At 41.1% G+C, this 12,618-nt stretch overlaps 1 protein-coding gene across 6 annotated transcripts in view; it reads left to right on the top strand.

Moving 5' to 3' along the window:
• The window catches only part of SLC37A1 (solute carrier family 37 member 1), a 38,700-nt gene extending 31,077 nt beyond the window's left edge, over nucleotides 1-7,623 (top strand). For all 6 annotated transcript variants that reach the window (XM_088667851.1, XM_088667854.1, XM_035115533.3 and 3 more), the window contains 3 exons: nucleotides 792-889; nucleotides 4,863-4,915; nucleotides 6,006-7,623. In XM_088667851.1, coding sequence (XP_088523977.1) covers nucleotides 792-889; nucleotides 4,863-4,915; nucleotides 6,006-6,021 — 167 coding nt within the window. In that variant the 3' untranslated portion in view covers nucleotides 6,022-7,623. The remainder of the gene's footprint in view (nucleotides 1-791; nucleotides 890-4,862; nucleotides 4,916-6,005) is intronic.
• Nucleotides 7,624-12,618: the final 4,995 nt, after the last annotated feature.

The following is a 12,618-nucleotide window of genomic DNA, read 5'->3' as shown; positions in this document are numbered from 1 at the left end:
CCAGGCTGTCAAAGGATGCTGTTCATTCATAATATGAGTGCCCATGTGCGTAGTATGGGATATGCCTTGTCCTTGCTCTTGCGTAACCACAGCTGGTCCTCAGCAGGCTCATTGAGAATGTCCCTTTTTATAGCTGCTTGTCCTGACCTTTCTCTGATCCTCCTTATTATTTCCCTGGATTTCCCCCCTTTTGGTGTTATTAGACTGGAGTCAGTTTCACCTGGGCTCTGTAGCCCCACCCACGTCCCCACTTTGTGGCACCTCCCCTCCTGTGCCTTGGCCCCGCCCCTTGCCCCTCCCCTCCCATGCCTTGGGCCCACCCCTTGCCCCCCCTAGTTTTGATCCTGGGTACGCCCCTGAATCCAAGCACTTTCCTGGAACATGTCAGAGTGCTCCCCCCCCCAGGCCCGCTTTGTCGCTTTCCCCAGAAAAACCCATCTTTACCATTTAATTGCAGCAAAAGGCAAATCCGGCTTGACCATTTGCTTCGATTCAGCGGTAAATAACTGGTTTTCACAGGAAAAGCAGAGGGCCAAAAAAGAAAAGCGGTAAGACCTGTAAAGTCCAGGCCTCTGTCTAGAAATGCCGAGCAAAAAGTAAGTGTGGATGAGCCCTCTGTCCTATCCCATTTCAAGAGGAATATTTGTGGTTTCATGAAGCAGTGCTTACATACCTAGAAGCCACTTCCAAATATGTCATCGATGTTGAAATCTCAGGAACGTATAAAATATTATGCAGCCTGTCAGATGTATTGCACTGTATTGCTTTAACCCGCGTGTACTGTGTTTTAGGTGCTGCTCTGGGACCTTTGTTAGCTGGTCTCCTCTCTCCTTCTGGTTGGAACAATGTATTTTATATGCTGATGATAGCAGATGCGTGTGCCTTGCTAGTAAGTCAAAGTATGGAATAGTACCATATTTCTGTGTCCTGTGGGCTCATTTGTTAAAATGTAGAGTTCAGTTTAAGGCGTTGACTGCATTGATTTCATAGTATCGTCAAATTGTGGAGTTGGAATGCAGGGATCTCAACTAAAACATCCGTGACAGATGACCATCCAACCTTTGCTTAAAGATCTAGAAGGAAGGAGAGTCACCACCTTCTGAGGGCGTCCATTCACAGTCAACAACTCATAACATCAGAAAGTTCTTCTTGATGTTGAGACAGAATCTAGTAGCTGTGTAGAGTTCTATTTAATACTTTTAATGTCTCATTTTCCCATATGGCTTGATTTATATTTCCAAGCAGGAGTGCAACTTACACAGTATATCACTCTTTTATAGTGCTTTTTATCACTAAGGTACTATGCTGTAGTCTACATGATCAAATTTACTCCTTAATTTTAATATGATTGGGTTTCCTAAAATAAATGTGATGATGTTGAGCTAACTTGTTCTGATTTTCTCAGCTCCATGGGGAGGGAGATGGACCTCATTTTTAAAAAATAGATGAAGAGAATGGGAGCTTTGGTCTCCACTTGTGAGGTTTAAATTGTTTTTGAGCATCTCTCATGCTTTTAATATATAAATGTCTGGCTACTGTTAATGCAAAAGTGAAAGTGGGAAAGAGGCACTTGAATATAAATGAGTTGTCCAGCCAGCATAGGTTTTTTATTCACATTTCAAGCTGATTGAAGCAATTGCTGTTAGAACTTCTCTAAGCCTCCTACATAGACACCATTAAGGGATATAATTTGTTTTGCCGCTGTAAGTGTGAAATCAGTACAGTCATACCTCATGTTACGTCCGCTGCGGATTACGTCTTTTCAGGATACGGACACGCCGAACCCGGAAGTCTCAGAATGGGTTACTTCCAGGTTTGGTGCGCGTGCATGCGCAGAAGCGCTATATTGCACTTTGCGCATGTGCATTAGCACCAAATTGTGACACGCGTGTGTGCAGATGCAGCACTTCAGGATGCGGCCTTTTCATGTTGCAAATGGGCCTCCGGAACAGATCCTGTTCACAGCCAGAGGTACCACTGTAGTTATGTTAACACCCAACCTTGCCAGGGTCAAAAAAATCATAATTTTCTTTGAGAGAATCGTTTACGTTCTCTGCAACTATTCCTAACTGGAATCTTGCAAGGTAAACTTTGTCCTTGAGGATTAATTCAGTTAGTTTTATAAAAATCCTATAAGTAGCTGAAATATGCAATTGTTGGCACTTAATAATTATTCATATTTAACCACCACCTCCCTACAAAAACATTAGATTACCATAGTAATATTGGTTTTAGTAGAAACTATCAAAGATAGAACCTTTAACATGCAAGGGTAGGAGCTGCAAGTATGCTTTGGTAATTTTTTTGTGTCTTCACATTTTGGGAATTAGAGAGACTAAAATGGTTCCTTCAAGAGTAAAACATTGAATCCAACTTGTAAAATCAAGCCTTATTTATACATAAGGGTTTCAATAATTCCCTCCCCCCAAACACACACACCCTGAATTGATGAACCTTTTCATCTCTGTTTGCAGCTCCATCTTCTGAAATATTACTGAGAGGACAGTCCTTTTTGGAGGGTGGCAAAATGTTGTTTGGGTTTTTTTTAATTTAAAAAAACCGCTTTCTCATTTTGACTTTGCTCTGCATAATACAGTGGTGCCTCGACTTACGAATTTAATCCGTTCCAAAGGCACCTTTGTAGGTCGAAACATTCGTAAGTCGAAAAGCACCATTGGAAACGTGATTTCCCATAGGAATGCATTGGAAACGGGGGAAAATCGTAAGTCGAAGCAACCCAATCTAAAAATTTGTAAGTCGAAAAAACCCTATCTAAAACTGCCGCGGTTTCCATTTGCCCCATTCGTAAGTCGGAAAATTCGGTTGTCGAGTCGTTCGTAAGTCGAGGTACCACTGTAATCCTTCTGTTTTTCCTCGAGAACAGTGTTTCTAATTTGGGAATTATTGCAGAAGATGCAGACGATTTGTGTACTTATGCACGTCAAATGAATTTAGTGCTGAGAATGAACTACCAAGGACCATTGCATTGCTAGGTTTCAAGGAGCCTAGGGCAGTTTGCCCTGAAGAGGCCTGAAGCGCCTGTTACCCTGGTCCCTCACATCTGCTGTCTGCTTTCACCTCATTCCCTTGATTGCCCCACTTTCCCCCCACACCTACCACAACTTATCAGATGGTGTTGGGAAGGGAGTGGGAGGGGTCCTTTGCTACTGTTTTAAGCGTTGTGTGGTGGCAGCAGGCACCCTGTTTAGTCAAGCAGTGGCTAAGCCAAATTCAACAGTGCAGGACCTCGGTGTGCCTGCCATCATTAAACTTAGTTTAAAAGTTTGTCGAAAGAAAAATAAATCCTTTCCCTTCTCAATTCCTCGTGGAAGGAGAGGGGAATGGCACTGCAAATTCCAGGCCTGCCTTTGTAGGCTCTGCTAAGCAGGTGGCACCACGAAGGGATTCATTTTTCCTTTCTGTTCCTCTTTTTTAAATGGTTTTTCATGGGCGTCTAGCACGCTGCTGAACCAAGTGCTTGACCTTCAGCCCTGTGTACAATTTCCCAGAGTGCTAATCTCTGAGCAAAACCCTCTCTGGTGTAACAAAGATGGCAACAGGGACAGCTGCAGTCAGCTCAGCAGGTGTTTTGCTGCAGAAGTGTTCTTAAATTACATGCACACAAAGCTCTTGTGAATAATAATAAAAATAATAATTAATAATAATATTCTGGGCGGCTTCCAGCAAAATATTAAAATACAATTAAAAGCTTCCCTAAACAGGGCTGCCTTCAGATGTCTTCTAAAAGTCAGATAGTTGTCTATTACTTTGACACCTAGTATCTCTAGTAATCATTTACCCACTCTACTCTGGGGTCTCTCCCGTGCTTTTTTTCTTAAAAAAATGTTTAGGGGTACTCTCATTTCCCTACTCATATTGAAATACTGCCCCTCAATGAGACCAAACTTTGATTCACAAAATGTTACCACTGCACCCCCCCCAACCGAAAAAAGCACTGGGTCTCTCCCTCACAGCTCCGTTATATCAGAGAGATAAACCTAGTTACTTAAGGAAATGATGGTGATACCCTTTCAGAATAGCGTAAGGATAACCCAGTTAGCACATCAATCCATTTCCCAATAGGCTTGCGCTCCCTCTACTGGGCTCTTCAGCAATTTGCGGCTACAGTTTTTGCTTCTCTGAACTTACATTTACACTTGACCTCAGACATAATACAGTGGTACCTCTGGTACCTCTGTACAGTGGTACGAACTTAATTTGTTCCGGAGGTCCATTCTTAACCTGAAACCATTCTTAACCTGAGGTTAAGCTAATGGGGCCTCCCGCTGCCACCGCGCCGCCACCGTGCAATTTCTTAAGGTAAAGTTCTTAACCTGAGGTACTACTTCTGGGTCAGCGGAGTCTGTAACCTGAAGCATCTGTAACATGGTTCATTATCCTGCATATTTGGCAGTTGTTTAAATTAGGGACTTCCAAAGACCTTTGTTTGCCAAGTTTCCCATATGAAAACATTAGGTCCATTGTGCATCCTGGCCCCTTTATACTAGAAGATGGGAATCTCCTACTAATCCATAAACAGCACTTTTATGCAGGTAACCCAAGTACCTCCTTTCATTTCTTTGCTTCGGCTACAGAGATGTGACCATGTTAGTTTGTTGCAGCAAGAACAACAACAAAGGAGTATTGTGGCACCTTAAAAGCTTTAAAAATTATTGTGGCATAAGCTGCCATGGTCTTTTGTCAGCGTCCTAGGAGAATTCATTCCCTCCAGTCTGTCCTCACTTTTGCCTGAGCGCTGTCAGGTCCCTCACTTTAAGACACCATCTTTATTTACATGAAGACTTCATGTCTGGTGCCATTTTTGCTCTTGACACTGTTTTTATTTTATTTTATCTATACAGTTCTTGCTCCGCCTTATACGAAATGAACTTCGATGTAGTCTGGATCGCACCCTGTAAGTTTTGGCTTAACTTCCTGTGTGCCAATACATGATGTTTACATTATATTTAGCTGACATATCTTTACATTCAACAACAACGTGGCAATTTTCTTTCCTTTCCTATGTTTGGATTTCTGTACTGTTTATCAGCTTCTCAAGTAATTGTTTGAAAATGTTTTATTTTTAAAATCTTTTAGTTTTTTGTCTTGCAAGAGCAGATAAGATGAGTCTGAATATCTCTGATACTTGTTTTCATGGTATTTGTCGCCCTTTTTTAAATTGCAAGTTCTTTGCTTCCTAGGCTGTGGTCTAGAAAAGGTATAGATACTCACGGTCTACTTCCAGTTTTTAAAATGCCTTTTGCCAGCAGGAGTTGCTGCAGCAAACATCTCCTTCAGCGCACATCACTCTCTTTTCATCCATACACCTAATACTTTCCTACCACTGATGTTAGGAAAATTACAAACGTGTGAAATTAAAGTGGAACTGGACTGTGTCCATGTCTGATTCTGCAGCTGGTCTGAGGCACACTTTCTTGATTCTTGATAGGCCTGGACAGTAAGGAGTTTATAAAACCAATACTCTACTGCACAAAGTTTCTGTTTCATTCCGAGCGCATTTCAGGGTGCCAAATATAGCCATTTATGCTATTAGGGAGCTTGGGCTCTAAATGACTTGCGGTATATGTAACCACTAATTGTTGAAGAACGACGAGAAGGGCTTTCCCTTACACTAGCCCTAATCCAGTGTGATAACAGTACCTTTTCAAAAAGCTATTGTACACCACTTTTTGGTTAGTTAAGCTTTTAGCGGCCAGGAATGGGCATAGAAATGTCTTAGCTGTTTTATTTATTGATTATTGATTTTATTTTTTTGTTTTTATTTTATGAATCTATATATTAAATATGAATAAAGACCATTATAGATAATTATATATAATTGAAACAACTGTTCCTTGCCCTGAGCTATTGTGAGATGTCACTCGGAAAGCTAAAAGGCAATTAAGGTGGTGGTGGGGCTTGCTACTTTGAAGGTAGTAATTACTATTTTTCAAGATGTATCAACTCTTGTTTCTTGACTGCTGATATCTTTCATTCTCTTGTAGGTTTAAAGAACACTGAATTTTAGGAAACAAGTAAATTAAAATGATTGCTTTTTAAAGACTTTGACTGTGTTCCAGAGAGCCTACCGGTATTTATGACCCACTACCAAGAAGGAGGCTGCAGTGCTTGAAAATGAAGTAGGGGTGGGGAATCCCAGTTGCACATATTTCTCTGGATCCTGGTCTTTGTGGATTTTTTGTTGCTGAGGTTTTGTTTTGTTTTTTTTGCATTTGAGCTGCATTTTCTGAACAGATTTGCACGATTATGGGAAGAAGGTTTCAAAATTCATCTCCGCTCCTCCCTCTTTATTTTGCACATGTACCAATATCTCAGGAAGAAGAGTGTCCTCAAAGAAAGGAGCTGTTAACTATTTTATGGACTAACTGAGCCAAAGAAAATGCGCCTTGATACTAATTTTGTCTGAAGTAAGTTTTATGTGATCTGATTGGTTTCATTTTTTAAGAAAAGTAGAATGCAAACAGAACTAAAGGAAATGGAGCTAACTTTAGGTGCTTGTTTGCAGTGTGCTAAGAAGAATTAGCAAAACATTGAACAAAGTGTCCTTCATGTTCTGTCTGATCTTGCTAAGAATGGCTGTTGCTGGATATCTGATGTTTATTCTGTTATAAGAAAGCAGGTTATCCTATTATCCAGCATAATCAATTAACTTTCCGCACTGTACAGTTTCAAAACAATGTTATTCTGTATCTAATGGGTTGGAACCTGAAGTGCCGGTTATATATGGTCGTTACTCTGCAATTGTCCAGTCCCCTACTTCTGACCCTAATCTCATGGAGTCAGTAACTGGAGAACAGTACCCTTTCCTATTATTATTTATTTAATAAGCAGTACCATCTAGACATCTGGGTAATGCTGATTAAAAAGAAGGGTCACTAGCCAATCCAGTTATGGCAGGCCTTGTCTTATAAGGCTTTGAAAAAAATTGTTGAGGGTATTATAATAAGAAGCACAAGCAGTGTAGCATATTTGGTCTCCTCTAAAACTGCCGGTCAAATTTGGTGGCCTGTGATTGGTTTGGAGAGTTAAGATTGCTTTGGATCAACCATCCCAGAGTGCTCACTCTAAACTGTACAATCCAGGATTTCCCCCTTCATTTTGTATATGCAGAATATGAGGCCTTAGTCACTCCCTAATTTGTATATGAGGCCTTAGTCACTCAATAATTGGGACCAAAACATTCTACTGAGTGTTTTCATTATGACAATTGGAATAGTCGCAATATTTTCTACAACGCAAAAGTCTCAATTTGTATACAAATTGCATATTTAAAAATAATTTAGATAAATTTACAAAGGAAGAAAGAAAAACACGTATATTTTATCCCATAAAAGCACAAGTGTTAACTATTTGTTGTAGTACTTTCCCCCCGTTCATCCTTTTGAATTCCAGAGAATTCAAAGTCTGTCTCTGGTCTGCAAAGATGTATAATAGAACTATTTTATTTAAAAAGGGACTCATATTACATGCTGTTCAATGGTTTTAGTATTTTTTCAATATGTATACTGTTACTGATTATTTATTAAAAGTTCAAAATCCAGTTTTTCCCCCTTTTGGACCATCAGGACTATGTTTAGTTTTTATTAAAGTTCATAAACTTAACTATTTTCCAAGAATTGTTTTCTTACTTAATACAGTGTACACCATACTTGAACCACAAGGCAGAGGCTTACATGAAGATATACATCCCATTATCAGTTAAGTAAGACAGAATTAGTGGATGTTTCTAAAGTCCTACATTCTGTATCCTCATTTCCCTGCTCAATATGGCAAATTTCTACTTTAAAATAGCCATGGTTTTCATAGTTATGTGTACAACTTGAGTAAGCATAGCCATGGGAAATCTCAGACCTGTAAGCCAAATTTGGCCTGGTGGAGGGCCCCCCCCCTCACATCTGACATCATAAGATGTCATAAGATGTCCATGGTTGGGCAGTAGATACACATAGCTGCAAAGGAACAGCCATGAAGCAGCTTTTAAAGGCAGCCCCTGCTGGTATTGGTTCTGCTCAGGAGCTTTGCTTCCATGACAATCCCTTCCAAATGCAGGGCTTGCAGTAAGAACATTTATTGGAGTTTAAAGGTCACCTTTAAATATTTGTTTTCATGCTGTGTGCATCTTTGTTACCTTGCCATACCTGACAAACTACACAGTCTACTCATTTCTGAATTTTTGTTTAGTCGTGTCCAACTCTTCATGACCCCATGGACCATAGCATGCCAGGCACTCCTGTCTTCCACTGCCTCCCGCAGTTTGGTCAGACTCATGTTGGTAGCTTCGAGAACACTGTCCAACCATCTAGTCCTCTATCGTCCCCTTCTCCTAGTGCCCTCCATCTTTCCCAACATCAGGGTCTTTTCCAGGGAGTCTTCTCTTCTCATGAGGTGGCCAAAGTATTGGAGCCTCAGCTTCAGGATCTGTCCTTCCAGTGAGCACTCAGGGCTAATTCTGATAAGTCCTACTGAATTAATTAAATATGTATTTTTAAAAATTGTCTAAATTTGTGACCAAATCAGATGTTATATGGAAGTTACAAGAGCAGTCTCCCAATAATTATTTTTCTTTTGCTGAGTAGCACAGTTTGAGTGGAGAAATGATAGGGGCTGCTCAATACTTTCCTGTCCCGCTGTTTATTCTAAATTTCCCTTCCTGAACAGCTTTTTCTCCCTGCAAAGGAAAATATAGATGCACCCTATATATTCTACCCAGTGTCACAGCAGGGGTGGGGTGTGAGAATGATTTTGAGTAGGAAAATGGCAGAAAAGTGAAGGAATTAAAAAAAGAAACCTTTCTTCCTCTCCTCCCTGCCTCCCAATCAACACACTGTTCTTGTGCTACAGGGGTGGGGTTGGGACATGACTAGCTGCAAAGCTACGTAAATGTTGGCATAATCTTATGTCTCTGAACACAACGCAGTGAAAATCACATTGACGGACAACCACAGGCTTTGAAACTAGCAAAAAATTTACACACCAGGAACGGTAATAATGCTTCAAGGATTTAAAAGACCTAGAAGTAAGTTTGCACATTTTGATTTAAAAGAGCAAATTGAAGGCTCAATATCTGAGGCCTCAGACACTGATATGCCTAAAGGCAACAGTCTCTCGCAAAAAGGCAAGAAAACGGCAGCAGCTATGGAGTCCGACTCAGATGCCTACATAGAAAGAATTCGCCAAGCCCTAAAGTGTGACTGGACCAATGCTTTTCCATCACTTGCACAGAAATTTGATGGCCTTTCTAATCAACTAAAAGGCATTCTCAAACTGCTAATAAAGCACCAAATCTTGCCAGCACTAATCAATCTGAAATACAATTATTGCACAAGGCCATGGAAGTTTGAGGAACCATCAGACAGAAACAGACGTAAACATTTTTGAATCGGAGGTCTACCAGAAATCAGGAAGCAGGGGGGAGATATGGCCCAATTCATATACAGTAAATACCCCCTGTTCAATAGCAGATGGAGGCCGAAGCAGAATTAGTGAAGCACCATGTGATATCATCATCTGCTTTGAGCTTTATAAAGATGCCATATTTAAAGCACTCTGTAACATCAGGGACTTAAATATAAAGGATCCAGCATCAACATATTTCAAGCCATCAGTCCAGCCACTCTTGCCCAACTATGTGATTTTTGCCCTTATACAGCTGCCTTGAAGGAGGCTGGCATTGCCTACCTCTCGAGCTTTACTTTCAAACTTATTGTCCAGCACAAAGGATGGTAAGTGACAACCGACAAGCTGAAAATACGTTCTTCTGCTACCAATCACTGCTTTTCTTTTCTTTTTTAAAATCTATCTAATTTGCCCCTGATATTCCTCTTTAATATCTCTAGGGAACAATCTGATTCCTGCTCTTTGAATTTCTCCATACAAGCTAACTCTCATTTGAATATTCATCACTCTTTGTGATGGTTCGATTTTGAATGCTGCTGCCTCTCTCACTCATCTCAGTCGTCATACTGGGATAATTGTTAATACTTAAAATTAAGCCTGTTTTTGTATTAGTCCTAATGCGCGAAGACCCTTAATTGCCCTCAACTGCAGAGCCAACGAAGTCCCACTTATTTCAATCACTTGTAACATAAAAAGCGTAAAATGTCAAGCCAGCCATTCAACCCGCCAAATCTTAATAGCATACACATTCGATAGCTTTCTCATGATGTATGCCTCCATAGAACAAAGTTGTTTGAAATAATGTTTACAGCATTATTGAAATCATGTTTACAGCTAACATGCTCTGTAACCTTTTCAGTGAGCTCATGAGTGAATGTAAATCTTGCACAGCAGTGAAAATTATCTATACGATGCAGCCATGTCTAAAGCTTGTTCTTCAGACACCAGTGAACAACTGTTCTTCTGCAACAGTTATATCCCTTGTCATTAAACATCCTCATTGATGAGAGCCCAAAGGTATGATCAAATTAGGGGTGAAGAGCTGGTTGTCCTCCCCGTCCCATACTTTTCACATACAGATGTCAAGGCAAACTGAAGATGACTGGGAGTTCCAGGTGGTCTAACGTGAGATCATCCCAATAACAGAGAGAAGTGTGGCACCTGCGTGTATATTCTTTTTAACACTTAACAACATTTGGGAGATGGGGTAAATGCAGCTCATATTTGTGGTGGTTTCCCCTTAAAATTGATGAATGATGCTTCAGATCTCAGAAAGGAATTCAGAAATTCCTTTCCAAACTTATATTTCTCCCCTCACTCCCCAGATCCATTTGCTGATATATTTCACAGGCAGTTTGCAGCACCTTGAACCATTTCTCCTGTTCTTATCGTCTTGGAAGCTGCAAAAACTACATTTTTCAGGCAATTGGTAATAACTCCAGGATCAACTCAAGACCTTGAGGGTGATGGTTTTAATAGACTAAAGTGACACATCACCCCAGAACTGCATGCTGCTTATTTCTATTACCACTCCAATGCTGTCTGCCTGCATACTGCAAATGCTATTCTTAATAGGTTATGCTTTGGTTGATAGAGTCCAGCTGTGTATTTGTAAGGTAAATGGGTTTGGTGTTTTTTCCCCCACAGAAAGCCTATGCTCATAAATTGTGTTGAGGCAATTCTCCTTTTAAGGATCTGGGACAGTGGCAAATAAGCTGGCAGACTCTTTCTGAATGTGGTATTAGAATCCTCATCTGTTCTTTAGTCACTTTTGAAAATAGCTTTTAAAAAGTTAGCGGGGAACACCTTTTACAGCTAGACTGGGGAAGCTCAGGCCCAGGGCCAAATGGGGCCCTTCAGGTCTCTCTGCCTGATCCTTGCGACTCTCCCCAGGCCAAACTTCCTCCTCAGGTAGTTCTATTTGGCTGCTATGTGTCCTTGAACGGAATAATGCTACTCACTCGCCTGGATGAAGGGATGGCTGGGTGTGTGACTGGAATAGTCTTCTATATACTTTCACCTCTACCCCTGCCCTTCACTGGCATGTGGCCCCCAGAAGGTTCCCCACAAAGGAATGTGGCCCTTAGGCCATAAAAGGTTCCTCACCCCAGCTACATTTTTAATACGTATGAAATAGATGCACACATATCCTTGTAACCTGCAGTGTCCGTGTTTTGCAGACTCTGAAATTAGGCGAGGCAGGAGAGGGTCTCCACTAGAGCTGAACAACAACAACAACAACAACAACAACAACAAATTTATTATTTATACCCCGCCCAACTGGCTGGGTTTCCCCAGCCACTCTGGACGGCTCCCAACAGAATTAATGATAATAATAATTAAAAAGAGATAAAACATCAGACATTAAAAACTTCCCTAAACAAGGCTGCCTTCGGATGTCTTCTAAAAGTCAAATAGATGTTTATTTCCATGACATCTGATGGGAGGGCATTCCACAGGGCAGGTGCCACCATGAAGAAGGTTCTCTGCCTGGTTTCCTGTAACCTCACTTCTCACAGGAAGGGAACCACCAGAAGGCCCTCAGTGTCCGGGCTGAACAATGGGGGTGGAGACAGGTATACTGGGATGGGTGGAAGGACATGAGCTTGAGGGGTGTAGGGGTACAGGAAAAGAGCAACGGGTGCTCATCCCACTATGCCTTATTTGTCCCCTACAGCTTTTGGTTCGCTTCCATTTGACTAGTCACTGAAGAAATGAGTGAGTATCTCATCTGCAGAAAGGCTGTGTGTACTTTGGCGAAAGTGGAAGCACCACATTGCCTTTCCTCTCTGTAAGTGCAACATGCCTTGCGCACTGGCATCGTTTGGCTGTGCATTTCCCTGCCCCTGCTCTACATTACTAGATGACAATGAAGGGAGTGGATGTTTGACCTAGAAAAGTCGGGAGGGTGCTGAATAAGTTGAAATATATACAACATGTTCCTCTGCTCATAAGTAATCCTGATTCTGCACCAAGAAGAACTGAAACCAATGAACAATATGAATTATGCAAAGAGAGCATACTTTATTCTCCTTCTGCTATCATGTGCAGGGACAAGTCCCAGAGAAGTGAATCAACCGTCCAGAGCTTCAAATTGTTTAAGCCAAGCTACTTTCCCAGTTGTGGGCAATGAGCTCAGCTGCTAACAGCACCTTGGTTTTCCAAAATAGTACTTTCCACAGGTTGATACTGTGTGTCAAT

Source organism: Zootoca vivipara, chromosome 4, assembly GCF_965207765.1.
Source record: "Zootoca vivipara chromosome 4, rZooViv2.hap1.1, whole genome shotgun sequence".
Taxonomy (NCBI): Eukaryota; Metazoa; Chordata; class Lepidosauria; order Squamata; family Lacertidae; genus Zootoca; species Zootoca vivipara.
This window is presented reverse-complemented; position numbering and strand designations above follow the sequence as displayed.